This window comes from Panicum virgatum, chromosome 8K, assembly GCF_016808335.1.
Source record: "Panicum virgatum strain AP13 chromosome 8K, P.virgatum_v5, whole genome shotgun sequence".
Classification (NCBI taxonomy): Eukaryota; Viridiplantae; Streptophyta; class Magnoliopsida; order Poales; family Poaceae; genus Panicum; species Panicum virgatum.
Window position 1 is genome coordinate 49,030,457 of NC_053143.1, and position 24,438 is coordinate 49,054,894.

At 47.5% G+C, this 24,438-nt stretch overlaps 2 protein-coding genes and 1 long non-coding RNA gene across 3 annotated transcripts; 1 reads left to right on the forward strand and 2 right to left on the reverse strand.

The window, feature by feature from the left end:
• Positions 1-9,834: 9,834 nt before the first annotated feature.
• On the reverse strand, positions 9,835-12,665 carry LOC120645013 (disease resistance protein RGA5-like). Its single transcript, XM_039921756.1, has 4 exons — positions 12,485-12,665; positions 11,943-12,451; positions 11,765-11,790; positions 9,835-10,244 (listed from the first exon to the last, which is right to left on the reverse strand). Exons 1-4 carry the CDS (start codon positions 12,647-12,649, stop codon positions 9,955-9,957), a joined length of 990 nt encoding a protein of 329 aa, XP_039777690.1. The 5' UTR covers positions 12,650-12,665; the 3' UTR covers positions 9,835-9,954.
• A 6,860-nt stretch (positions 12,666-19,525) lies between these two features.
• Positions 19,526-22,469, reverse strand: LOC120645019. Its single transcript, XR_005664058.1, has 4 exons — positions 21,692-22,469; positions 21,087-21,211; positions 19,983-20,188; positions 19,526-19,782 (listed from the first exon to the last, which is right to left on the reverse strand). It is a non-coding gene; the product is annotated as an uncharacterized LOC120645019 (long non-coding RNA).
• Positions 22,470-23,403: 934 nt separating this feature from the next.
• LOC120645016 (dirigent protein 1-like) lies at positions 23,404-24,161 on the forward strand. Its single transcript, XM_039921759.1, has one exon. The coding sequence runs from the start codon at positions 23,448-23,450 to the stop codon at positions 24,036-24,038; it is 591 nt and encodes a 196-aa protein (XP_039777693.1). The 5' UTR covers positions 23,404-23,447; the 3' UTR covers positions 24,039-24,161.
• Positions 24,162-24,438: the final 277 nt, after the last annotated feature.

Genomic DNA, 24,438 nt, shown 5'->3' on the forward strand with positions numbered 1-24,438 from the left:
AATCAATATCAACTTGTAAATTTGAAGAACAAATGAGTTAGTGTAATATATGATTATATGTGAATATGTGTAATAAATCTAAGAGGATATATCTCATTAGAAAATAGCAAAAAAAAAATACTAGTGTAATAAATTATTAATATAATCCATTAATTCAATCAATATCAACTTGTAAATTTGAAGAACAAATGAGTTAGTGTAATATACGATTATATGTGACTATGTGTAATAAATCTAAGAGGATATATCTCATTAGAGAATAGCAAAAAAATACTAGTGTAATATATTATATATAATTATATATTACATTGATTTGAAAATAACACTCAAAAATAAGGAAACAGGAGTGAACCAGCCGGAGGAAAGCGAGGGAACTAAGCAAGCACGAGGAAATGAGCCTGGTGTGGAGAAAATAGGGGGAAAAATAGTGCAAAACAGTCGCGGAAAGGATTCGAACTTGCCACCTACTCCTCAGGATAAGCACCTCTTACCACCGGACCATGCGCAATTTTGAGTTTTAATTGGTAACTATTGACTACTTGTTCTGGAGTTAGCTGGGGCAGCTGCCCCACCCTGCGTGATAGGTAGCTCCGCCTCTGTCTCACGCAGCGCCTGCACGCGCTCGTGCTCCGCCCGCGCCGGCGCCGGAACCGCCGTGGCCCGCGCTCGGGGCTGCGGGCTTCAAGGCTAGAACTGCCGTGGCCCGCGCCGGAACCTCCGGCCTCGTCCCCATTCAGGAGGCCGCGGGGCCATGAATCACCGATACTTCACTAACCCAGCCGTACCCGTATCCGATACTTGCGTATTCGATACTTCGATACTCCGATACTCTCTCTATACTACCACTATGTCATTTTTTAAACTCACGTATCGCCGTACACGCGCCTCCTCCGGGTGCGCGCCGCCGCTCGCAGTGGCCGACAACTGGGAGGCGCGGACACTGGCTCGGCGGCCGGACACGGTGACGCTCGGCGTCATGGGGACGCGCGGCGTCAGTTGGAAGCAGAGTGCGGACACTGGCGCAGAGAGATCCAAGGCGGAAGCAGAGGACGGAGAGGGACGATAAGGACGGAGCGAGCACGAGGGCGGAGAAGGAAATGTCGATCTCGGCGCCGCCGCGACGAGGATGGAGTGAGGGCACCGTCACGAGGGCGGAGAAGGAAACGTGGGCTCCTATGCTCGTTCGACGCGCGATCTCGGCGGCGTCGCGACGAGGGCGGAGCGAGGGCAGCGGCGTCACTAGGAATCGGCGGAGATCAGGGAGGTAATTACCGTGATGAGCGGTCGGGCGGGTAGACAAGCACACGGTAAAAAAAATTCGGGGGGGGGGGGGGGGGGCGGCGGGATCGTGAACAACGGGAGGGCGCCTGGTTTTCAGTCTGTCTAGTTCTCTGTCTAACTTTTGGACCTTACATGTGGGCCTCTGGGGGTATGTGAGGTAGGTATGGGGGCTAGCTTTGATGAGAAATGTTTCAATTGTCATGAATCCTTATAGCATAGAGCCGCACTGCCTGTCCTGTATGCTTTTTCTTTTTTTGAAACAAACTGTACGCTTTTCCTCACTCCTACTCCACTGACTCTGCACTCCACTTCTGCAGCCTGCCTGCCTCCACTTGCTGACGTGCACCGGCACCTATCGAGCAATTAAAAGAAAAAAAACAAAAACATTACTTTTTTTTAAAAAAACAAAATTTCTACTTATTCATGTTTAGCTTTGTAAAAAAATTTAAAAGCTACTACTGTATAAAGCAATGCCAGTTATTAAAGGAAGCTACAAAGCATTAGTTAGTGGAGTATTCACTACAGGAGACTGCTGCTTTGCCGTGTGCCAAAGCACATGGCAAAGCCCCATATGCACACGGCAAAGAGCACACGGCATTCAGACATTGGCAAAGGCGTCCTTTGCCGTGTGCCAAAGCTGACCCACGGCAAAAAAAAAGCAGGAAGCTTTGGGCATGGATGTGTCACATGGTTTGATGACAATCATGAGAAGCATAACTACACGACACAATTAATACAACCACAAGCTCAAGATCATCATATGTTACCCAGACCAAATCTAGGTAACAATTTATACCATCATGGGCAATGAGGTTATGTAATGTACTACGAACATGAGACGGAGCAAGGGCCTTTTGCACGTGCTCACCTAGGGCTCGACGGCGGGCGAGGCGGTCGGCCGTGAAGTAGTGGACGTCGGCGGCGCGTCGAGCGTGGGCGCGGCGAGCGGCCACCAGGGGCGCGACGTGCGTGGCCGCGGCTAGCATGACAACGGCGAGCACCGAGCCTGGGCACGGCGACTGGCGACCGGCGGCGAGGGCGTCGGCATCCAGGTGGCGAGCGCTGACGAGGCCGAGCTCGGGCACCGGCGAGGGAGGTGGCGTAGCAGCCCCGCCGGCCGGCCACCCTTTGGCGAGAGGGCGAGGGCATCGACGTCGGGCTCGCGAGCGCTATCGAGGCCGTTGGCGGGCCGAGTGCCGGCGACGGGTGGCGAGGCCGTGGCCCAAGCCCCCACCACCGCTCGTTCGCCGCTGCTTCCTCTCGCCGCGCTGCCGCCCGAGCGGGCCGCTGGAAGCCCATACGACTCGCAATGAGCTTGGCGGCGGGGCTCCTTCCCCTTCCCCTTCCCCAAGTGGATCTAGGCGGGCACGGCCGCCACAGCCGCCGGTGGGTGCTCACCGGCGTGGGCTGTCTCCCACGGTGGTGGAGCCTGAGGGCCACAGATCCGGCATGGTGCTGGCCAGATCCGGTGGCTGCGCATGCGGCGGTGGTGTTTTTGGCCGGCGGAGTGCCGTGGCAGCCACGGACGGTACTGCGGACCTGGTGGCCGCTAGCGGCGGAGGCGAGAGGCCGACGACGGTAGGCGCATGGAGGCCATGAACCACGCAATGGGCAGGTGAGCATGGCATGGCGTCGAAGGTGCGGCAGCGGCTTTTGTCGCGAAGCTGGTGGGTGGTTGAGGCTTGGCGGGCAGCGGTTGTACAGCGCAGAGCCGGCCGCGCCCGGAGGCGCGGCAACGACTGCAGGGCATGGACCGGCGTGGGGCGCGTGGACTGTGATCGCGGAGAGGTGCAACGCATTGGCGGCTGGTTGCAGGGTGAGGAGGCCGTGCGGCGTCACAGAGGAGACAGTGCAAGCAACGGTGACGGAGGCCGGTGGCGCCGGCTTGTTGAATCAGGCCGCTGCGGCGATGACAACTGTGCGCGGCAGCAGCTGCGTGTGTGCCGACGATGCGGTCAGGTGTCGTGGTGGCGCAGCCGAGGGTGTCTACACGCGGTGGGAGAAGGCACGGTGGCGACGCTGGCCCAGGAGGGCTTCCTTGGTCGTGGTCCTGGAATGCCGAGCTGGAGACGTGCAGTAGGGATGAGATGCTCCGGGCGAAAGCATTGCTAGCAATCTTGCTTGTGGCGATGGCGGCGGCGCCCTACGGCGTCGCTCTCCCTGTTGGGGGCGTCATCTTGGAACTCCATCCCTACTACACGGGGTTCTATTGGTGAAAACCCGATCCAGATTCTGGACGAGTGACGGTGGCACCACCGGCGTTGTTCCCTCCTTGGAGGCGCCTGGAGACCCAACTCTGCTTGTGGCATTGCTGGTGTCGACAACCATGGGAGGCCCCTGCCGATGGCAGCACATGGCGGCATGGTGCAGATGGTGAGCTTGATGGGGGTTGTTGAGCTCACGTGGAGGCGATCACAGCTCTGGTGGTGGCCTGGAGTTACCGCATTGTTGTTGGGTTGGCTGGTTATAGCGGACCGTGGCAGCTGGCGTTGCTTTGCAACTGTCAGTGTGGTGTGGGACTGCATTGAAGGACGACACTTATAGCAATGGCAACATTGGATGACTTGGCTTGCATCGGACTACGACGGGTGGTTCAACTTTGCTGAGCTACTCCGGTGTGCTACATCGTCGAAAGACGGCGCAAGAGACTTCTTCGGCTACTACCTCGACGATGATGGCTATGTGTGCAGGTGGAGCAACGAGGCAAAGTCGGCCTGCGGCGGCGGTACGGCTATTCGATGGGAACCTTGAGAGTGGCCAACTTTGCCCCCCATTCTGATGGAGATAATAGAGATGGATCCGTGACATGGAGTACTATGACGGACGTGGTGAGGCCCCCGCGTGCGTTGTTTCTTCAAGACGACGAGAACGAGGTGGAGTCCAACGGTGGGTGTGGTGAGGCCCCCGCATATTGTGTTATCGTGGTGGCGACTGCGAGGCAGCCTGCGAGGGGTCGAATCTAGTGGCTTTCACTCTGTTAGATGGAGTGTGGTGTTGCAGCGGCACTACAGCGTAGGGTCCCGCATGGCAGTGGCCTTCTTGGTGCGGTGCAGTCTATTTCTGTTAGATCCTTGTTGTCGCAGCATCACACCGGGAGGTCTCCGATGACTACACGAGAGTGAGATTGTTGGTGGGTGCTGTGCTAACGCTTTTCGGCTGTCACACCCGGTTTAGAAAAGGAACCGAATGCATCTTATGTGTATACATGCCATGATCAAGTTCTATACATATGATAGACTTATAAAGTGAATACCATTACACTATCATAACGAAAGAGAGTATTAATAACTTTATTACATGACCGAATGTCTTAATCTTAAACGAATAGATAGAGTTTATAGAGTAACAGTGGATCTTCAACTTTACAGACATACACCTAGAAGTCATCAAAATCATCTAGAAAATTCGGACAATTATCTTGGTCTGAGCAGCATTTATGCAAGGGTGAGTATGCTTATGGTTGGTACTTAGCAAGTGATAGGGAAAATTATACTACATGCAAAGCCAAATCAAGAAATAGCTGACATGGTTTGACTGCGATAAGCACTTTTAGTTGATCAAATTTTAATTGGCAAGCATTAACTAAGTACAAGTTTATACCATTAACCCAAAGATAAGTAAATAACTGAAGTAAAGCAAAACAGAACAACATGAATAAATAGCATCGATTTAGATTATCTTCCAGTTCAATTATCATGTGAGGGTCCAAGCCGCTCTTGACCATGAGCACGGTTGATATCTCAGTTTTCACTTTGCAGAGGTTGTACACTTTACCCACAATTCGTGTTCCCCTGAGTCGCCCGGGTTTGCAAGGCTCTTAAACACTTCCTTTGGTGAGTGGCAAGAGGTTCACTACGTGGCCTTTACAAAGATTCCCTAACCTATGGCAACCTGCTAAGGATTCCAGTCAAAGTGGTCATAACACTTCCTAATGAGGATGACGCCTTACCCAGAAACATATCAACATCTCAAGAGGACTGAGCTATACCCCGTTCGATGCAATGCCTCTTGCCCATTCGGTAAGATCATCATGAGCTAAGGTTTCTAATTAATTAGCCAAAATCAGAGCCATATGATATTGTGGTTGCACTATTTTCCTAGGTGGTTCTCCATGTTCCAATTAAAACATATGATCTTAATTATAACAGGTATACCAGAACATGAAGTATAACAAGTGTATCATAGCTTCCAAGTTACCAACCTTAGACTAGTATAAGCGCAACTAGCATAGCTATAACATAAAGTAAACCCAAGCTTATCAAGGAAGGAAATAAAGAACTAGGCACATACTTAATTTGGGACCCGTCATATTATATACTTATGCATGCATATAAAGTAAATGTGAATACTTGATAAATTATTGGGACAACAAGCATGATCAAGGGCCACTTGCCTTCCTCAAACTGCTGCTGCTGCTCAGTGTCTTCAAAGGCTCGCTCTTGCTGATCCTCGAAAGGCGCACCGTCTAATGCATCATACATGTACATACAAGCAATCAAATACAATAGATAAGAAACAGTACACCAGACAAGGTAAATAGTGCAAATTACAAGGACCGCGTGAGCGCAAGAATTGTTAAAAACGGAGTTAAAATGATCAAGTTATGGCTAAAACGGGGTTCTAGGGGCTTAACTGCGAAAGATTTAAAAGAAAAAGAGCTCGGACTAAAGAAACCGACGGCTAAAACGTAATTAAACCTTATACGCAGGGGCTAGCATGCAAAACTTAGGGCTCTGGACGGCGGGTTAGATATTATAAAAGACCAGGGGCTAAAACATAAAAGAAAAGGGTTATTTTGTAAATACTTTTGAACTATGGTGGACTGCGGGTTGATTCTGGAAAAATAGAGGGTCTCTTTTGCAAAATCGCCATCCGGGCCAGATCTAATCTGGGCCTTAGGTTTAGGATCGGACGGCTCGGGTTAGATCGGCTCTGGGTCATCCAATCTGGATCGGACGGCGGTGGCACTCAGCGGCGGCACTGCGGCGGCGAGCGGCAGCAGGGCCGTCGACGTATTGGGTAAGCGCGATTCTGGCCATGATTCGGCTCGGGTTTTGGTCTGGGAGAGAGAATGAGGCAAGGCAAACTCATCTAGGGCTTCAGGTGCTCGAGAGGAAGGCCGAGCGGGGCATGCGACGGCGAGAAACACGGCGGCGGTTGGCCGAAAACGGCCATCTAGGCTTGGTTTGGGCTCAAGTCCGGTTGGGGAGTAGGCGGAGGCGACGGCGAACGCGCTAGCAGGGCCTGCGCGAGGCAAGACGCAGCGGAGGGTGAGCTTGGCGGCGGGGCGACGAGACGGAGCTCCGACAGGCAATCCCCCGCGGGACAGAGGGAGAAAGAGAGGGAAAAGGGTCCGGCGAGGGTCCTCACCACCATGCGAAGCTCTGGGAATGCGCAGACGTCGAGGAAAGGCGGCGGAACGGTGGCGCGGCGAGCGGCTTCGAGCTCCAAGGTCCGATGGCGGCGGCGGCGGCTAGGTTTTGGGCGGAAGGCGGCTGCGGCTACGGGTTCTAGGGGTCAAATAGATCGCAGGGTTCCTTTAATAGCGCCCTTGGTGTGCGGGCCAGAGAGCAGGGCGGCGGGGCGCGGTCGGACTCGGGCTCGGCTCGAGTCCCGGTCGGGCGCGAGGAGGAAGGCGGCCCCGACAGGTGGGGCCCGCCTATCGGCGAGAGAGAGGGAGCGCGGCGCAGGCCGGCATGTGAGCTGGGCCGGAGAGGGGGAGCTGGGCTGGCGGTGGGGTTTGGGCCGAGCGGGGGAAAAAAAGAAAAAGGGAGAGGGAGTGGGCTGGGCTGAAAGGGAGAGAGAGGTTTTCCATTTTCTTCTTTTGAAAATGATTCAAACAATTCAATTCAAATTTAAATTTAGGGAAATTTAAACTCAATTTGAACAACAAGCAAACAAAATAATGCAAAAGCAGCATGAAATGCACGACCCTATTTTCGTTATATTTCTTTTTATAGCTTTGTAATTCATTTAATTCGCGACAAATGCTCTAAAATCAAGATAAATTAATTAAAATCTTATCGAACCTATAATAAATATAATTAAATTTATTTAGGTTACTAATTTAAAAATGTGGGTGTTACATCGGCTGCCATTATCGAGTAGTGTGGTGCGGCCGCATTAAGTCCCAATCCAACCGGTTGAGTTTGGCGGTTTTGAGCCGAGTGCTACCCGTGTTGATGTCCCAATCCAACCGGGCGAGTTTAGGCTGTTTTTTTCTTTTTCTTTATTTTTCGTGCATACAGCCTCCCAGGGCTGTAGTCTTGTATTTTTTTGCTATACTAATAGAAACTCGCATTGTCTTGTGCGGTTTGTTCAAAAAACTTATATAGAGAACAGCCCTAAACTTTTTTTAGCATTAGTCAAAATACTAAATCTGACAGGCCCTTAAAAAAGACTTCATTTTAATTTTTAGGGAGGCACCTGATTCTCCTCCACATACCCTTTCTACGGTTCCACTCATCCATTGTTTCTTAGGGGTTGGAGCAAATTTTCGTTCAAGGCAGAATTTTGGTTAAAAGAAAACTAATTCATGAAGAAAAAGGAGTTAAAGTAGTACTGTGAGCTAGATTAATTATTTCTCAAGCGTTAAAATTTAAAATTACAAATATAATTCTTTCTCGATTAACAATCAGAAAGCTGCCATTTCTGCCACATGCCCTTGGTCCAATGAGAAAACAAAACACTGCCATTGACAAAATGTACTTGTTCATTTATTTCAAAAAACAAAAATGTACTTGTTCAATCAAGTATATTCTTTTTCTTCTAAATTATACAGGTATAATCATCGACATGTGCAGGATTCATGCCTTAACAGGTCAGTTTGGCCAGTACTGTACATCATTATTCTAAAAAAATAACACCTTCTATCTTCATCTCCATTTACTCAAGGGCGGGATGGTTGGGATGGATACCCTGTGATAGGAACAGAGGATTAACCTGTGATAGGAACAGAGGATGTTTTTTTTTTTGGTTTAGACGAACATGTAATGGTAGCAGAAAGGGGAAACAAGAGAGAGGCAGCCAGCGACTTCCACCTTATATGGTCCTGACTTCTTCATTCAGCTGAAACCGAGGCAGAAGAAGAAAATAATGTCAGAGAAGGAAGAGGGAACAAATGGAGCCATTTTGTGTTCACCTTTTCGTGTGGGGATAGACATGCTTACAAATATTTTCTCCTGTCCATTTTCAACAGTTTCTCCTGTCTTTCAGTCCATCAACTGAGGAAAAGCAGAAGAAATTGAGGTCAGATGGAACGTGAAAAGATGAAAGGAGGGAAAAAAAGAGACCGGGGATCACGCACCTTCATATTGATCCGCATGTCAAGTTCGATTCATCAGTATATGTGGAATTTTGGATGATTGGGATTGATTTCAACCGAGTTCCTCAACTCAAGTTTCAAATCCTTTACTTCCTCATTGCTAGCGCCTTCACAATTCAAATAAACCCAGATATCCTGCAGCGATGGCAGGTTCCCTAGGCCCATGCTAAAACCACCATCGTTGCTGGGGATTTCTCTCGCCTCCCTCACGGAGAATTGGATGTGAAGAGTTCTGAGGCTCGGCATTGCCCCATGCTCAAACACTACGGGCCCTACAAATCCCCCGAACCCGCAGCGTACCAGGCATGGGAACGAACCAGCACCGACAACAAATCCTCCAAAGATTCTGAGATCCTCATGGTCTACCTCCAGATCAAGATACCGGAGAGCTGGCCTGTTGTAGTTCCCTCATGGCGATAGATAGGAAGGAGAGGTCCGGGAGAAGCAACGGGTTCATCCACATTTGCACAGTTGAGAACCAGCAGCTCCATCTTGTATTCAGCATTCGGAGATGTCGAGGGGCTACCCAGGCATCCAATCCACCGATGTTCCGGCGACCATTGTGGACCTCGATATATATATTTTGGATCTTTTGCAGCTTGCATAGGCACTCCAGCAGCTTGTCATTCCAATCGCTGAAGAGAACAATACTCAGCACCCTCAGTCCTGTAAGCTGGCCTAACTCATCTGTAATGTCTGTGATGGAGTCATCGATGCGTAAGAATAGCAGCTCCTCAAGGCTTGTTAGGCTCCCAATACCATTTGGCAATTTTGTATATGACTCAATGTAGAGACACATCAAATGTCTGAGCTGAACAACAGTTGATGGCAAGCTACAGATACTGGTGCCCATGAGGTCCAATGTTTGTAGAAATCGTATATTCCCTATTTCTTCAGGGAGCTGAGCAATGCGTGTGTCACCTAATCCCAGGTACCTCAAGTGAAATAACTTCTCAACATACTTAAGGCTGTAACTTTGTGAAAGATCACAACCTTGTAAATCCAGTACACGTAAAACTCGGAAGCTCCTAAGGGTTGGCAATAGACTAATGGCAGAGGAAACACAACAACTGACCTTACTTGTTGCAAGCTCCTAGTTGCCACAGTAGCAGCATCGTCTTCCTTTCCATTTTGAAGGGACAACCTCCGAATAATATTTGATGAAGATATGTGCTCCATTCCATTTAATGTATAACAAGCAAGTCCTTAAATGGGATGGCAGATCATAATAGCTAAATGACAAAACCTTTCTCATGTTCTCTACATCTAGACTGTTCTCAAGACCGGTACCAATAGAGTTGTACACCTCATACCAGTCCATTTTATTTCATGCTTTACAAGCCAACACACTAGCCATCGTAATAATAGCCAAGGGCACATTTCTTCAGTATTCTATCGCATACTTCAGCCAGGTCCTTATCGGGACATGTCTCTTTGTCATCATTGTTGCCTTTGTTTTCGTTACCCAAAATTCTTCTATAGAGTAATTTTCTGGAGTTGTTAAGAGAAAGTGGTTTCATCTTGTAAGTACCACCAGCATGTTCAGCGACCTGGAGGATACGGGATGTTGTAATAATTTTGTATCCAGCATTATTATCAGGCAATGCATATTTAATAATTTTCCAGTGCGTAATGTCCCATATTATAACGAACATGGCACCTTTTATGCCATTTCGAGTGATTTTGGTGATCGAATGACAACACAACACTTGGACTAATATGATTGTTAAGATGACTATTCTTAGAATTTTAGGTTCAAGTGATGACAAAGAGAAAGAGAAGATAGGCGTAGTAAGGCCCGAAGGGCCGCCCCTACGGGGGTTCCGCTACCCGATTAGCGGACGGGGGTCGAGGGGGAGCCGCCCCTCACGGGTCTCAGGGCAGCGCCCTGAAAGCTCTTCGGTCTGAAGCACCGGAAGAACCGACGCATGAAGCATCGGTGTATCTGATGGTTGTCGGAAGAACCGACGCCATAGCAGAAGGGAATCAAAGCGAAGTCAGCTTATGAGCACCAGATGAACCGACGGGTCAAAAAGGGGCATCGGTGCATTGGGCGTCCTATGTTCCAGAGACGATGTCAAGTGCCCAGGAGAAGTTTCTTCAGCACCGGTTCAACCGACGGTGCATCGGAGTATTGCGTCGGTGCAATGACGTCAACGCCCAGGAGAAGATTCTTAAGCACCGGATGAACCGGTGATGCATCGGTACTAAGCATCGGTTCAACCGGTGGTCACTGTAGCAGCAGTCAGAAGTTCAACAGCTACTTCGTGTCTTAGAGTGACCGGATGAACCGACGCTACCCCTGCCAGAGGCATCGGTTCTTCCGGTGATACGCAGATTTTCTGCTGACCGTTGGAGCAACGGCTACAAGACTTGGTGGCCTATATATACGCCTCACCCCGGCCATTTGAAGTTTGCTGGAGTTGCTGGACATCCCACACACACACCCAAGAACATCTCCAAGCCATACAAAAGCATCAAGATCATATCCTTAGCCCTTAGCACACTTTGAGAGTGTTGTGTAAAGGATTAGCTCTTAGTGAGTGAGATTGCAAGGCTTCAAGCCTTTGTGCTGTGGTTCATTAGCGAACCAATACAAGAGCTTGGTGCGCCGTCACCTTGGAGCGTGAAGCTCGTCGGCAACGTCATCAACCCTCCGACTTGGTATGGAGCGGCGACGACATCTTTGTGCGGGGGACGTGGAGACCCCCATCCTTTGTGGAGAAGCTCCTTAGTGGAACCCGGGGCCAAGGTGACCGTGATTGTGTTCACGGAAGAGACTTGGTGGCCGAGTAGCAATACTCTTAGTGAGTGCTACAACAACGTGGATGTAGGTGTGCCTTTGTGGCTAACCGAACCACGGGATAAACACCCGCGTCAAGAGTTTGCTATCTCCTATCTTGCTCATTAAGCTTCCGCATTTCATACTAGTAATTTGTGTGCCTTTACTTTCATAGAATATTTTCTTGATAGGAAAGACTATAGGTTGCTAAACTCTTTTGGGATAGGGGTTTCACACTAGAACAACCTAGTTGCACATCTAGATAGCACGTTTTAGTTTAAGTTTTGTGCAACTTAGTTGGAGCCATAGGTCAAGTTTTTATTAGTGCCTAATTCACCCCCTCCCCCTCTTAGGCTAGAGCACCCGATTCCTTTCACATATATCATCTATAACAATGAAGTGCCTGCAGATATGGTTAGACGAAATCCATGTTACTACTAGTTAAGTAAGATATTAGGGTAGAAAAATATAGTTTTTGCTAAACCCTGTATTTAATAACAGAGGAAGTAAAAATTAATGGCTAGTAAAGTGTATTCTATATTGCTTTATTCATACCTTTTGTCTTGAAGGAATTCTCTGAGTTGCTTGATAAGCTGCCCCTCATCCTGTGTTTTTTCACTGAACTTCTCACCAAAATCATTAAGCATACACTTGAATAAATTCTTCATGTCAGGAGTTTGAGAGACTGAAACAAAAGCACAACAATCAAATTGTGCTCTAAGCTTTTCATAAACCGCATTAGAAAGGCTTGTCTTCCCGAGGACTCCAAATCCAACAATGGAAACAATCTTGCTTTGCTGTTTAGACGGCTCATTGCCTTCCATCAGAATCTGAATTATCTCGTCTCTTGAGTCATCGATGCCAACGAGATCCGTTACCTTCTCGTACTGAGCCATTAGCCGAGTATCGACACTGACAGGCACGGCAGCATCATTATTGACCTTGTACCGATCACGCCGCCTAGACATCTCTTCGACACGGCTCCTGATGTCTCTGATGCCAGTAGCAATCTTACGTCGGATCTTGGGCTGCATCAACAAATCGAGGCTTCTGTCAATGACCTTCTTGAAGCCATGCAGTTTGGCTGGATTCCTCCCCTTGCAGCGCACCACGAATGTGTCGATGCTGTCCTCTATGTGATAGGACAGCTCCCTCACATCCCTGGCCCAGATCTTGTCCTGATTGTCAAGCTTGTCTGCTGGTGTCTTGGAGATCTTTTCGAGGGCGCCCTCCATGCTCCTGAGCTCAGCTTGGAGGAACATAACCCACCCCCCCCCCCCCCCCGCCACATTCTTTTGCAGATTTTACTCACCAACAAGCTGTTGACAGCTAAAATTGGCACCAACCGGTCTGACCGAGCGGTCTGACCAGTCGAGGCACTGTGGCCTATCCGGCAGGGACCGACCGGTCTGACCGGTCCAGGTAGAGTCCGAGTACAATTAGGGTTTTTCATAGATTTAGATTAGTAAACAGGATTTCTTGCGGAATAAGTCCACCCCACCCTATAAATATAAAGGGTCACGGCCGATTAGGGAATCCAATCGAATAAAATCAATAAAAACTCTACTTTTTATCCTCTTCTCCAAACCCTAGCTTTTCCAACCCCCTCTGCTGTTCTTTCTTCGTCTCCGCGACGTTTGAAGGCGTTCTAGGTGGCCTGCCGATCCTAGAACAACCCTACGTGCGCCTACCCTGACGGGTCACTCCCGGGTTTGCGTTCGTCGGCCGTCGCCGATTCTTACCGGCGACCGTTCTGACCGGTCCCTTAGACCGGTCTGACCGCTCCACGCAGGAAGAGCTGCATTGAGCTCTTTTTCGCGCCGCACGATCTAGTGCATTCGTGTGTTGACCGAGATTTGCGTCAACATACTTTTTGGCGACTCCACTGGGGAAGAAAGATCTTGGTTAATAAAACCAATCTAATCTACTCCAAAGAAGATGAGCTCCAACACAGAAATCGACAAAGAGAACATCATCCCTTCGACATATGAGCATCTTCCGGAGGACGTTCGTCTGCTGCTGGAGGAGCACAAGAAGAAGCGCGATGAAGAAGATCTACAAGCGGCGCTTGCGAGCATCAAGGTCGATCGACGCGGCAAAGTCACCAAGATTAAGGAGATCGACTTCGCTTCTACCTCCTCGGATGCATCTACTGAGGTAATATCTGCTGCAACTGCTCCACCTTCTGGTGTTACTATGGAACAAATTCAGAAATTGCTAGCTGAGTGTGATGTTTATTGGGTTAATTGGCTTAGCTCAAAGGAAAGGGAATCGGCTGGTAAGAAACCAGAATCAACCGATGAACCTCCATCTGTTTCTACTTATGAATTTTATGTTCCTCAACCATCGGCAGCATCTCCTACGAGTCAACCTCAATATGGGATGCCGATGAATTATTTCAGTGGTCAAACTATTACACCCACGTACACTGATCCTATTATGAGTATTCCTGGTTCGGCCAACATTAGCCAAACAAACAAGATTGTTCAGTACACACCACCAGAAATCTCCAGGAACACCGGTCCTATCTCCGACGAGATGTTCGGCCGATATGTGCAGCGTTGGCAAAACCGGCAGAGACCGGTCAGACCGGTATATCAGTCCGGTCAGACCGGTTCCCCCAAACTGGTCTGACCGGTCCATCCGGTCAGTTTGTTCCAAACCAGCGTGAGGTATCTACATCCACACATCCAAATTCTTCGAGTAATTTCGATAAAATGCTTACTGATTATAAGAATGATTTGGCTAATCTGCTTAGAGAAAGTTTTGGAGTGGATGTTAGAAGTAAAACCCGCACATACCAAAAGCCGTATCCTACTTCGTTTGATTCAGTTGCATAACCTGCTGGTTTTAGGTTGCCTGAGTTTGTTAAATTCAGTGAAGAAGATACTAGTAGTACTTTTGAACATATTAGTCAGTATCTTGCCCAATTAGGAGAAACTGGTTCAATAAACGAGTTGAAAATGCGTTTATTTTCTTTATCTCTAACTGGAACCGCTTTCTCATGGTTTTCATCTTTGGCACCTAATTCTATTGGCTCATGGGAACAATTAGAGCAGAAGTTCCATGAGCACTTTTTCTGTGGGCATGATGAGATTAAATTGTCTCACTTGACATCGGTTAGACAATCGCGTGATGAATATGTCAATGATTATATAAGACGATTCCGCGATACAAAAAACCGATGCTTTAGTGTGAATATTGCAGAAAAGAATTTAGCTAATTTGGCTTTTAATGGCTTGCGCTCTCATATTAAAGAAAGATTAGAGGGCTATGATTTCTTTACGGTTACTCAGGTGCATCAAAGAGCTTTTTTTGTAGAAAGCCGAAGCAAAGAGTCTCAAGAATCTCATAGGCATCATCGTTCTAGTGTGCATGCTTTAGAATGCAATTCAAATTGTTCGGACGATGAGTCTAATGATGTGGCCATCTCAATCTAAATCATTTACTTGTTCTGCTCTTAACCCGATTCAGAAAAATCGGCAAGATAAACGATTTACTTTTCATGTATCCAAGTGCGAGAGGATATTTGATGAGTTATATAAGATTGGATATGTCAAGATGTCACATACTCTACCGCCGCTTGAAGAGTTGAAGCGGCGAGCATATTGCAAATTTCATAATACTTTTTTACATGCTACTAATGATTGCAATGTGTTACGTAGACAAATTCAATCTGCCATTAATGAAGGACGATTGGTTATTCCTAATATGCAGGTTGATCAGAATCCTTTCCCAGTGCATGTGTTGGAATTGAATAATCTTAAAGTGCTAGTTCGGCCAAGTCAAGCCGAATCAACCAAGAGGAAGAATGTAGTTATTGGTGATGAAAGACCTGAAAAGAAGCTGACACAGAAGATCCCTCAAGGCGCAAAAACACTCGGGGGGCAAGACAAAAAGAAGAAGGCTGGCAACAAGTCGACCGGTCTGACCGGTCGTGGGACCGGTCTGACCGGTGCACCCAATAAATCTGGGAACTCCTCCAAAATCAAGGCAATGCCGAGTTTTAAGGAACTCTTGGCCAAATATGAGAAGGAAGGGAGTGCTCAGAGACAGAAGGGGCCACCAAGCGAAGTCAAGGATACGGGATCATCGTCAAGACATCAAGAGCAATCGAGTCAAAGTAATTATACTTCATCTAGTGGACCGATTGCTCCATGGTATTACTAGTATCCATACTTTTATACACCTAAGGATTGTAGTAGGATGAATATGCAATCATATTATATTCAATATCATTCTATGTATCCAAATCATGCATTACTACAAAGACCGATTGTCGCTAGCAATAATTCGGTCAAGCAAGATGTTGATTGCAGCAAAGAGAATGAGAAGAGCAAAGAGCAAGATTCAAAGTATTTACAGCCGAGGTGGTGTCCCTCAGGCTTATCTCATACTCAGAAGCGAAGGCTGCAACGTATGCGCAAGAAGGAGGCAATTGAATAACAAGTGAAGGCCGTGCTAAAGACGTCAGAGACAATGAAGAAGGTGTGGCGGTCCAAATAAATTGTTTCAACATCGACTTGAGCAAAACATGGCCGATAATTGTTTATCGCCTTTAGTACAAAAAATGGCCGATGTAGTGTTAATCATCGTCCTTAGACAATTTTGGCTCAGAAGAATATTTTTTGGCAAGCAAGCTTTACCAAAAAAACAGGGGACATATGTTGACAGCCAAAATTAGCACCAACCGGTCTGACCGGTCTGACCGAGCGGTCTGACTGGTCGAGGCACTGTGGCCTGTCCGGCAGGGACCGACCGGTCTGACCGGTACAGGTAGTGTCCGAGTACAACTAAGATTTTTCATAGATTTAGATCTGTAAACAGGATTTCTTGCGGAATAAGTACACCCCACCCTATAAATATAAAGGGTCACGGCCGATTAGGGAATCCAATTGAATAAAATCAATACAAACTCTACTTTTTATCCTCTTCTCCAAATCCTAGCTCTTCCAACCCCCTCTGCTGTTCTTCCTTCGTCTCCGCGACGTTTGAAGGCGTTCTAGGTGGCCTGCCGATTCTAGAACAACCCTACGTGCGCCTACCCTGACGGGATCCCTCCAGGGTTTGCGTTCGTCGGCCGTCGCCGATTCTTACCGACGACCGGTCTGACCGGTCCCTTAGACCGGTCTGACCGCTCCACGCAGTAAGAGCTGCATCGAGCTCTTTTTCGCGCCGCACGATCTAGTGCGTTCGTGTGTTGACCGAAATTTGCGTCAACACAAGCAGATCAACAAGCTTGGGTATGAGGCTCGGCAGCGCCCCCGCCACGATCTCCATGGATCTTTCAAGTGGCAGGTAAGGTTTCTCTATGTATATGTGTGTTTAATTACTGCGCACAAGCACGATTGTGTGAGCAATTAAAGACCAGAACACGCCTGAGACATGCATGTGTCAGTCACAGGTTGCCCCTGGATTGGGAGTTACCTAGCTGCTGCTGGTCGCCTCTAGTGGTCACCGGCTCTCGCCCCCGCTCTAGTTGGCAGACCGAAGTTGCTTGCGCCACTCAAGTCAGGTGCTCGCTAGCTGCAGCCATGGTCCATGGAATAGAACGTTGAGCCAGTGGAATGAACGGTGGAAGGTAGTGTGTGTGTGAGAGATCAAACAATGGTAAAACTATTATGCTTAAAAAATTATAGCAAGAAACTTTGGCCGAGTGGGCTGGAATCATGACTGCTAATCACAATACTTTAGGACTAATAAGAGGATAAAATAAAGCTTAGTGCGTTTGGTAGTCACCATCCTACTATTACTAATTGGAGACTTTTTTTGAAGTCTCCACATGAAGCCACCTAAGATTCCAGGTGGAAGTCTTAGAAAATAAGAGAAATCAAAGAAATTCTTTAAAAAAAGCAAAATATCTGTTGGATCTGCTGTGTTCCTAAAAATTACCTACACAAGTACTAGGAAGAAGTAGGCTAAAATATTCCCCCTCTATTTTTTTACAGCTAAAAAGTTAAATCCCATCGCTCCGCTTGCTAATCGCGCGTCTCGACCTAAGCGTACCCTTTTTCCCATGAGCGGTTTCCATCTAAATACGAGAACAACAACGAACTGCCTGCGCCGCCGCTATCATCCGTATCATCTGCAGGGCCGGTCATGAGATTTTCGAGGCCCGGGGCAAAATTAAAATCTAGGGTTCTTATAATAAAATTGACAATAGTATCTATATATAATAAAATATTATTAGTAAACACTAAAGATGTGTATTGTTATCATCTATGTTATGTTCTGGCAAGACCTTGATTATTTGTTTTAATATTAGCTGTGATTTGGAATTTTTAAGTGTTTCTGTTATTTTAATCTTGTTGGTGTCTCTTTTTGTGATTTTAGAACTCATCTGCTCACTTTCTACGAATCGAATGCATCTTTTCTAAATAACTCCACGTGCTTATTTTTTAAACTAGTGCAAAGCGACAAAGTTAATCAAGCCAATTAAGGAAATTTTGGCTGATCTATAAGCCGGCTGATTCAATAGTATTCTGTGAGAAGGAATAAGCTGAAAGAAGCCGGCTGCTGCAGTTGGCCAGCCGAACAGAGTTACTCCCTCTACACTCGAAAAGAATGTTGTTTTGGACAAGATTTGGATCAAATATTAGGAATATAAATCATAAATAGCTTTCAAGTTATTGAGTTTCAAAATATAAAAACCATATGAATAAATTAATCTTCAAAAATACTTTCATAAAAGTATAAATATATAACTTTGCGATAAATATTTTTATAAAAATAAGAAGTTAAATTTAAACTTTGGAGACCGTGTCGCTGTCCAAAACGACATTCTTTTCGAGTGGAGAGAGTATATCTCTAACCGATGTCCAATCCAATCAATAAATTTTCAGTGCCCTACGTACTACAATGGACATGCAAATATAGATTGTCGTTTAGAAATCAAACATCAATAATCTTGAGCCGGTGATGATGATTCCTCATGCGGTGCATTGCCGTCTGCCGAGAATGCGCGGAGCTCTCTAGCTTCTGCATCTGTTTTTCTCCACCATGCGTTGCATCCATCGGTGGTGTAATCGCCAATCGACTGGCCGTTGCTAGCTTAAAAGCATGCTAGCAGATTTTGAGGCGGATTAGCATGCAGACTGCTACTCGATGCGGAGGCCAATAAAAAACAGAGAGAGAGGAAAGATACTGAGGCGGATGGAAGGGACTGAACCTCGCAGTGTAGTGCGCGTGTACTTATATGATAAGTACTCCCTCCGTCCCAATATGTAAACATTCCAAGGATTCAAACACACAAAATAGCACAAGGAGGAAATGACATTTCTGCCCCTGAGTTCGGTGGGAGGACAAGCAAGCCGCAAGCGGCACGGCTCTCGGACGCCGTCGCACCGCCCGACGGCACTGGAGTGGGTCCTACCGGCGACGCCGCCGCCACTCCCGGCGACGACTGGCGCCGCTGCACCGCCCGCGGAGCATGCCAGACCGGGAGGGGAGGATGGTGGCGGGACGGCCCCCCGCGCGGATGCCGGAGCAGGAAGGGAGGATGGCAGCGGGGCGGGCCCCCGCGCGGCGGTCGACGCAAGAGGGGAGGTGGGCAGCACGGCGGCCCCCGCGTAGCGGCGACAGCGGGAAGGGAGGAGGGCGGCGCGGGGGACCCCGCGCGGCGGCCCGAGCCGGAGGAGAGGAGGGCGGCGCGGGGGACCCCGCACGGCAGCCGGAGCTGGACGGGAGGAGTGCGGGGCGGCGAATCCCGCGCGGCGGTCAGAGCGGGAGGGGAGGAGGCGGGAGGCGGATCCCGCGCGGCGGTTGGAGCGGGAGGGGAGGAGGGCATGGCGGCAGATCCCGGCGGTGGCCGGAGCTGGAGAGGATTGGAGGAGGGCGACAGCGGAGCAGGAGGAGAGGAGGGTGGCGCGGCGGATCCCACGCGGCGGCCGGAGCAGGAGGGGAGGGGCGCGACCAGAGCATGAGAGGAGGGCGGCGGCCGGAGCGGGAAGCGGCGGAGGCGGCGTGCAGGCTAGGAGGAGCGAGGTAGGGAGAGGATATGGATGAGGTGGAACCCACTCAAGTCTAGAAATGCTTACATTATGGTAAAAATTTTGAACCCTTGGAATGCTTACATATAAGGACGGAGGGAGTAAGTATATAGTACATACCTAGGAGGGGCCCCTCGGTCTCGGGGGCGCCCCTCCCCCCCCCCCCCCCCCGGGCCAGGCCTGATCATCTGTTAGCAGCGCCGGCATCCTCACCTCCACTAGGCCAACCTGCAGTCCTCCACGGCACCAGCGGACAGGGAGCAATCGTGCTTGATGCTGATGCAAATTGGATCAGACGTTGCCTGCGTGCATGAGTCATGGTGTTTGGGTAGGATCTTCCTCCAGTGCATCGTCCTCGCCACCTCGTGCGCTGCTGCCGTCCACGCCTGTTGCATGCCACCTGTTGCCTGCAGGCCCGCGACGAGGTAATCAGGTATTAAACTGTTGGAAAGTTAGAAGTATCTGAACCTTGCTTAGCTTATTGCTGACACCGTATGTAAGGGGATATTTAATTTCAGCCACTCTTATGAGTGGTTACTCTACTCATCAAATGTCAGTTTTAATATTAATCCTACATATTTACCACAAAAGAGAGATGATTTCTTACAATTTCATCTACGTGGTACGACACGACTGATGACCAGCATGGACCTCAGCTGCAAATTGACCGGCAATGCCCCTGGCCTTCTTCTCTACCGGGCCTTCTTCGTCCTCAGCTACGTAGTACTTGGATGCCACCGGCTAGGGCGCCACCGCCGCAGAGGTGCATGCACCATAGTTTTGGTGCGCTGAGTTAGAACTGGGACCGAAAAGCTAGAGAAGGAGATGAAAAATTCTAATAATAATAAGCAGCAGAAGACAAAGATGAAAAAGAAAAGAGAGAACAAAAAAAATCTCATTCAATGGCCATCTAATAATAATAATTTATATTTATAGTCACAGATATTTGAAATAGAAGCAAATTTAGCAATTTTCTATCAAAGTTTGCGCTACAATCTTCAAATTGTATTGTCTCGCTCCCAAGAATAAAATGCTCATTAATATAATACGTACTATTAAAGTATTGTGAATCTATGTTGCAGAATTGTATGATCCTCCTTATCATGCCATAATGTAAGGATATTAATTAACACATACCACAATTTGATCGATTGTTCACCCTGATGAAATTTATAAAAAAAAACTTCTAATATTAATGTCACCTACAAATGCTAGCCTGTGCGGGAGCACAGGTTGATCGACTAGTGTGCTTATAATTATTTGTCATCTTTTCCTGCTGGCAGTAGTATTTCCTTTGTTGATTTATTTATGCTTTTGCTTTAATCCTGGCGCTAACTAAAGGAATCCTCTTTTTCTGAAACATGAATGGAATTGAGATTTTTTTTGTTTAATTGTAAGAAAATTTGCTTTTGTTTAATTATTACTAGTGGAGATGTACGTGCCACAGGCTCATGTTTAAAGTCAAATTAATTTAAAAATAGTTAGATTGCATCGAACTACTACTAAAAATCTCATTTGTTGCATGATGGAATAACCAATTATATTTACTATCTAAGATTATGGCACGTATTTAAAGTCAAATTGTTTAAAAATAAATGGGTTGCTTCGAACTACTACTAAAAAATCTCATTTGTTGTGCGATTAAATGACCAATTATATTTGCTATCTAAAAAACTAAAAGGGAAGCAATATTTAGTATCTATAATCAAACCTGGATCCAATGTACATTTCCTAAGATATCATTTCTCCACAGCCAATGGCCTTCATCTTCGGGAGTAATGACACTGCTCATCATGATTTCAACTTCAACAATATCCGGTATAACTGAAGCAGATACTACAACAAATACGCGATGGCACAATCTCAGTGTGTGAATAAGGAACTACTACAAATAGGCATGCCTTAAAATTTGATATTCCCAGTTGGAAAATTATAAATTTGTGAAATGGTATCATCATTTGATATGATCATGGCGGTGTGCGTGGAGGCCAAGCAAGTTCAATCTCTACATCATTTTAAGGCATATAAAATTTAAAAATTAAACACATACTATTACCAACGATACAATTCTATATATTACAAACCAAAAATTTTACGATTACCATTAGAATTAGGATCGCCGGAGCCTAAATTTAGGGTTTTATCCTTGCGACGTTTATAATTTTCTCTCGCCATATTGCACGTCTCCTTTCCTTTTCCTCCTCTGGTAAATTTGTGTATTTCTGACGCCTCTTGAGACGAAGTTGTTTAGATGGATCGATATTGTCCCCACTTGCGTCAATTATTGGTGATAGATGGCAGTCACGATCTACTAACCTTTTGACGGTCCCTTGTCCCTTGCGACTTTGCTCGGGATGGGCCTTGCCGCGGCAAGGGCGGCGACAGAACAATCGCGCCGACGGCTTGAAGCGGCGGCACGGCCACAGGCTCCTGCGTTCGTGGATCTAGGTGGGCTCCAGATTTCGCAACAGTTCCAACGCATCAGGACCTGCACTAACCTTTCATGGAGCACAATAATTAATTCACGATCTTACAACATTTTAAGAATGGATCGATGATCACGAACGGTACACGTAACGGACATATTTTCCTTCTAATTTGGATGTTGAAGTAACAACAAGATCGTGCAGGCATAATTATGCACTCCTCCCTCTGTCCTAAAATGTATGATATTTTAGAGTTTAAATTTGTACTCAAATGTAAGGGATTCTGGGTTGAGAGTGAACCCAATCATCTTAATTGTGTATCATTTCTAGGTATTTTCCAACAGAAAAATCTGCATGTAGCTATATAGAGGGAGGTACATGTAGAGGAGGTGTATGAGAATATTTAGTTACCCAAATAGAGTCCCAATGCTTAATAATTAGGGGTAGGAGAGTCTTTTCTACATAGTCATAATCTGTTCTAAAAACTCCGGAACGCCTTATATTTGGGGACGGAGGGAGTAGTATATAATTCTTTCGTGAAGGCAAACAGAGAGCAGAGTGCTATGCTGGTGAGCTAGCCCTCGATCGGTAGAATTAGCAGTAGTACTGCACTAACTCTAGTCCTGACAACTCACATTAACAGAACAGTATAGCCTCATGCCACCTTATTGAGTACTCCCTCCATACTAAAAAAAAATATTGTTTTAGATAAGGTCTGGATCAAACATTAAGAATATAAATCATGAATAACTTTCAAGTTGTTGAGTTTCAAAATACAAAAACCATATGAATAGATTTGTCTTGAAAAATACTTTCATAAAAGTATAAATATATAACTTTGTGATAAATATTTTTATAAAAATAAGAAGTTAAAGTTAAATTTTGGAGACCATATCGCTGTCCAAAACGATATTATTTTCGAGTATGGAGAGAGTACTGTACCAAAGGCCGCAAATAGCGCTGACACTCCTAATCACGAGTAATGACAATAATTAGCAGCTAATGCATGTACGACCAAGGACCAGCACCTTTATCTGCTGATTCTCCCAGCATATCCCACTACACTGACATCTCACTTAACTTTTGATAATTCATGCAATGGGGCCGATCGTGGTGAACCAAAATATTTGTCTCCATGCAAGTTGCAGCAAAGGCAAGTACAAATGTACCGCACAAGCGATTTATATGTAAGTACAGCAAAATGCAAAATCATGTATACTTGTATAGGCAGCACCCAAACTCATTTTTTCAGATAATGAAATCATATTCCAGCCTGCCTCCACATCAAAGCACCCAAACTCATACTATCTCCGTTTTTTAATATATGACATTTTCTTCGAAACGCGAGAGTACAAATATACGACACTCAAACATACTACTACCTCCGTTTTTTTAATATATGACGTTTAGGACAAGAAATAAAAGTTTTTTTCCTAAACGTCGTATATTTGAAAACAGAGGGAGTACATACATTATATATGTACAAATATATGACATTCATTTATATATTAATAAAAACGGACAGAGTAACAACACGTGATGCACGGTACCTTACTTTATGTCTCCTCGCTCCGGCCGGCTATAAGCAAGAGGGACGATCGAGACACTCCAGCTACCAGCAGCTCGATCTCTCAATCCCAAGCACAATGGCCCCCAGCTCCTCCGCAAAGCAGCTCGTCGCCGTCGCCGTGGTAGCTTTCCTGCTCGCCGCCGCGTCCAGCCGCCGGCAGCCGGTGCACCTGCGGCTGTACATGCACGACGTGATGCGCGGGCCGGGGACGACGGCCATCCACCTCATCCACGGCGTCGGGCCGCCGCACGACGTCGAGCGGGGCGCCTACTTCGGCGACACGGCGGCGATCGACGACGTGGTGACGGAGGAGCCCGACCCCGGGTCGCGGGCCGTCGGCCGGGCACAGGGCACCTACATGCTGGCCTCCCAGCACGAGGAGGTGCTCACCGTCGCCATCACCGTCGCGCTCACCGCGGGGCTGTACAACGGCAGCACCTTCTCCGTGGCCGGCCGCGTCGGGGTCTACGACGACAAGGCGGAGGCCGCGGTGGTCGGCGGCACGGGCCGGCTCCGGCGCGCCGCCGGCTACCTGACGTGGAGGATGGTCGAGCTGGTGGTGTCCGAGAAGTACGTGATGGTGGAGCTGGACGTGCACATGTCCGTGCCGCCGGTGAGCGCCGCCGGTGGCAATTGGTGGTCATCTCTGCTGCGATCGATTAACTAATAATACATAGCACAATTATTAAATATGCTCGATCGTGGCAACTGGTCATGCATCTTTAATTTTGCGATCGATCGAATAACACAGCACAGATTGCAATCTTGGCTGAATTATATTGCTGATCAATCCTGGCTCCTCCAAGCTATTAATTAGCTTGATGCATGTGTTCTCCACATCATATCGATCCCTTGGGTTTCCGTCCGATTCTGCTCACACGCTGCCGCCCACCTTCTCCTCCGCGTTCCCACGCCGTTCTCTTCCCGTTCTGCACTGCTCCCCGGCCGGAATCGGCGCCACTTCCAGACGGGTTCGAGGAGGGCGGAAGGGGCCAGGTGATCCGGGGGTGGGCGCCTCAGGTGGCCTGCGGGGAGAGGCGTGACGAATGCCCATGTGGGGAGGCGGG

Excerpts from the sequence above, each read along its gene's own strand:
- LOC120645013 (XM_039921756.1), bottom strand. The coding sequence starts at position 12,649 with ATGTTCCTCCAAGCTGAGCTCAGGAGCATGGAGGGCGCCCTCGAAAAG. Across the intron at positions 12,452-12,484 it reads CATTCGTGGTGCGCTGCAAG|AAGGTCATTGACAGAAGCCT; the intron begins GGGAGGAATCCA and ends CATGGCTTCAAG. Across the intron at positions 11,791-11,942 it reads GAATTCCTTCAAGACAAAAG|GCACTTCATTGTTATAGATG; the intron begins GTATGAATAAAG and ends CCATATCTGCAG.
- LOC120645016 (XM_039921759.1), top strand. The coding sequence starts at position 23,448 with ATGGCCCCCAGCTCCTCCGCAAAGCAGCTCGTCGCCGTCGCCGTGGTA.